Source organism: Parus major, chromosome 3 (genome assembly GCF_001522545.3).
Source record: "Parus major isolate Abel chromosome 3, Parus_major1.1, whole genome shotgun sequence".
Taxonomy (NCBI): domain Eukaryota; kingdom Metazoa; phylum Chordata; class Aves; order Passeriformes; family Paridae; genus Parus; species Parus major.
This window is the reverse complement of record NC_031770.1, coordinates 96,323,507-96,327,201: the sequence shown is the minus strand read 5'-3', so window position 1 is coordinate 96,327,201 and position 3,695 is coordinate 96,323,507. Positions and strand designations below refer to the sequence as shown.

The 3,695-nt window shown below is 57.1% G+C and overlaps 1 protein-coding gene across 1 annotated transcript; it reads right to left on the bottom strand.

Moving 5' to 3' along the window:
- Positions 1–287: 287 nt before the first annotated feature.
- On the bottom strand, positions 288–3,167 carry SOX11 (SRY-box transcription factor 11). Its single transcript, XM_015620375.3, has one exon. The coding sequence runs from the start codon at positions 2,897–2,899 to the stop codon at positions 1,688–1,690; it is 1,212 nt and encodes a 403-aa protein (XP_015475861.1). The 5' UTR covers positions 2,900–3,167; the 3' UTR covers positions 288–1,687.
- Between the last annotated feature and the right edge of the window lie 528 nt (positions 3,168–3,695).

Genomic DNA, 3,695 nt, shown 5'->3' with positions numbered 1-3,695 from the left:
CCCGGGAGCGGGGGGAAGGCGGCAGAGCCGAAAATACCCGGGGCGAGCCAGCCTGCCACTGCCCGGAGCAGCCAGCAGCGAGCAAACCCCGGCGCCGCGGAGCAAAGCCGGTGGGAAAAAAGCACGAGAGGAGGGAAAAAAGGGAAAAGAAGCAGCCCTGACTCTCCTCCTCCCTAGCTCTGATCATGCACAACAGCCTACAGCTACCGCTCCTCCGCGGGCGAGGGGTGACAACACGGCATCTCCAGCGTTACTGCTACAGACACTAATTGCGATACGAGTTTCTATCAGTTCCAGCTGATTTATTAAAATTGTAAAGATACAGACTTTCAGCATTTAAAAAAAAAAAAAAACAGGCTATGATGTTGACAGTGCACAAGTCTGCTTTTGCCATCATTTGCTACAAAATATGCAGATGGTCTGTACTTTAGATTATATTGCACAACATGAGAAACTTTTTAAACTATGTGCCTTTTTTCTTTTTTTTTTTTTTGCTAAAATCGAGAATCCAGTTTCATACCTTCCATCTGGGGCCCCATCCACATATCACAGCGTATGAGATACATAAAATCCTACTATAGTACAGTACATATACAATCTTTTAAACTAAGATAACAGCTCTGAGGTCTATATCACCATTTTCAATAAATCTTTACCTACAAATATTGAACAAATCTGAACTATAGCTGTACAAAAAAAGTGTTTGTTTCTTTTCTTTTTTTTAAACCACAAGGCCTTTAGATGCAAGGATTATTTTTTAAAATTTTAATCCTTTTAAAACCAGGACGTAACGTACCAACAAACTTGCATGCTAAAAACAGAGAAAAACAAAGAAAATAAAAGGGAAGAAGTGCCTGAAAAGTCTTACTGAAAAAACACAGCAAGAATGTTCCCTTTTCACTGTACAAAAATACGCCTGAAAATATATTAATTTTTAAAAAAGACTGAGGTCTGTTATGTATCAAAAATGTTTCAATACCTTTTTGTACTGAGGTCTAGGCTGTCTGGTATTCAATCAAGGAGGTATAAGGGAACAAGTTACAAAAAAAAAAAAAGTTGGCAAGTAGAAATCACATTTGTAAAACCATAAACAATTTGATCTGAAAAGTAAACTCTGATCTTAAGTCAGTTCAGTTATTTGTAAGCGTTTGTACAGTCTGCATTTTTTCAAGCTCCCTGCAGCTTTGTTAAGAATCGGATGCATAGAAGACATCAGTTTTCTCCCTCCAAAAAAAGTTGCAATGGTCCCTTTCGGAAAAAAATAAAAATAAAAAAAATCATAACAGTTCGTTAAGATCTCTCACGGGAAAAAAAAAATAAAAAATCCACAAACCCCCTTGAGTAACAGTTGTGCTGCCAAAAGACTTCTTTGCAGACCATCTTCCAGACTTCAATCAGAGACCGACAAGCTTCAAACAGCGCCTTCTGTATCATTTTTCCCCCAGTCCCATTTGCCTTTGCTGTTGTTGTTGTGATCACCAAACGTAATAAAAATAAAAAAACACAAAAAAAAAATAAAATAAAATCACAACTCCCGGGCTCGGAACTAACTTCGAGATTTTTTTTTTTTTTTTAAAGAAAACAAGACTTATTTTTTTAATCATTATCATGATCATCATCATCATCGCCGGCGTCGCGCAGCTCCAGCTCCGCCGCTCTCGCCGCCCGCCCTGGCCGCCGCCCCCGCTCAGTACGTGAACACCAGGTCGGAGAAGTTCGCTTCCAGCCAGTCGCCCGCGATCATCTCGCTCAGCTCCGGGGTACAGTAGTCGGGGAATTCGAAGTGGGAGCCGAGGCTGCCCTCGCTGAAGGAGTCCAGGTCCTTGTCCACCAGCGAGAGGGAGAGGTTGCCGGCGGCGGCGCCCGCCCCCAGCTCGGCGGCGGCGTGGCCGTGCTGGGAGAAGTTGAGGCTGAGGTCGAAGAGCAGGTCGTCCGCCTCCTCGCTACCGGCCGACGAGGTGGAGATGGACCGGGAGGAGGCCGGGGAGAGGCCGGGCGGCTGCTGCGGCGGCGGCGGGCCCTGCTTGGTGATGTTCTTGAAGCTGTAGTAGAGTCTGCTGCCGCCGCCCGCCGCCGCGGCGCCGCCCCGCACCTCCTCGTACAGGCTGGCCCCCTCGGTGGACTCCGCCGAGGAGCTCAAGGTGGGGCTGGCCGGCACTTTGGCCACGTTGTACCGCCGCAGCTGCTGCGGCCCCGGCTCCTCGTCCTCATCCTCCTCCTCCGCCTCCTGCTTGATCCGCAGCTGCAGCTCGTCCTCGTCCTCCTCCTCATCCTCCTCCTCGTCCATGAAGACGCACTTGACCGTCTTGCTGCTCACTTTCAGAGTGCCGAAGACGTACTCGTCTCCCGCGTAGTCCCCGTGGTGGGCGGTTTTGGCTCCCGGCTTGGGGGGCGAGGAGCCGGAGGAGGCTTTCAGCTTGCTGCACTTCTTGCTGGAGCTCTTGGCGCTCTTGCTGCCGCCGCTGCTGGCGGGCGCGTTTTTCTCGGGACTTTGGCTGGCGTTGGGCTTGGCCGACGGGTCCATTTTGGGCTTTTTCCTGGGACGGTACTTGTAGTCGGGGTAATCAGCCATGTGCTTGAGCCGCAGCCTCTCAGCCTCCCGGATGAAAGGGATCTTCTCGCTGTCCTTCAGCATTTTCCACCGCTTGCCCAGGCGCTTGGAGATCTCCGCGTTGTGCATGTCCGGGGACTGCTCCATGATTTTTCTCCGCTCGATCTTGGACCACACCATGAACGCGTTCATCGGTCTCTTTATGTGCCCCGACGCCGTTTTGCACCAGTCCGGGTCGCTCTCGTCTAAAGCGACGGGGCTGCAAGCCATGAACTCGCCCTCTTCGGTGTCCATCGCTTCCCGGGGCAGGTTGCTCTCCGCCTCCGTACTCTCCGCCTGCTGCACCATGGTGGGCTCTCGCCGAGGCGCCGCTCCCCTCAGAGCCAACAAAGCCGCTCCGCCGCCGCCCCCTCCCACCGCCGCACCTTGCCCCTGCTACGAGCCGCGCCGAGCTCCTCCGTGCGCCGCGCGGCGAGGCGGAGCCCGCGGACGGGGCCGGGCGGGCGCTGTGGCTGTGCCGCCCGCACCGCAGCGCCGGCGGTGGGGCCGGGCCGGGTCGGGCGCGGCTGGGCTGGTGCGCTGGGCGCGCGCTGTGCCCGTCCCCGGCCTCGCGCCGCCGCCCGCCCTGCGCGCGCTGCCCGTTCTGCGAAACTCCCGGCTCCGCGCCCCGCGCGTTATCAGCGCCTCATATGGGTGACATCACTGCCGCCGCCGGCCAATGGCGCCGCTCGGCACCGCCCGCCGCCACGCCCACCGCGCGCGGCGCGGACACACCCCCGCGCGGGGGGCGGCCGCGGGCGGAGGCGCCGCCGGCGCTCCCCGGCTCTCGGCGGGTCCGGCCCGGCGTGGCGCGGCCCTCCGCCCGGGGATCGGCAGTGCCGTCGTGGGGGGCTTCGCCCGCTGGCCCCCGCAGCCGGGCGTGGAGCGGTGCGGAGCGGTGCAGTGCGGTGCGGAGCGGTGCAGTGCAGTGAGGGGCGGCGGCGGCCGCTCCCCCGTGTCTCGCTTTCTCCGGAGGCCGCCGAACCCCGCGTGGCTCGGGGCGGGCGGCAGGGGGCGCTGGCGCTCCGCGGCCGCCGCAGCGGCGCGGCCTCAGCTCCTGTGGCGGCACCGCCGGGCCCGGAGCCGCCCCGCCGCGGGGAGCGGG

Excerpts from the sequence above, each read along its gene's own strand:
- SOX11 (XM_015620375.3), bottom strand. The coding sequence starts at position 2,899 with ATGGTGCAGCAGGCGGAGAGTACGGAGGCGGAGAGCAACCTGCCCCGG.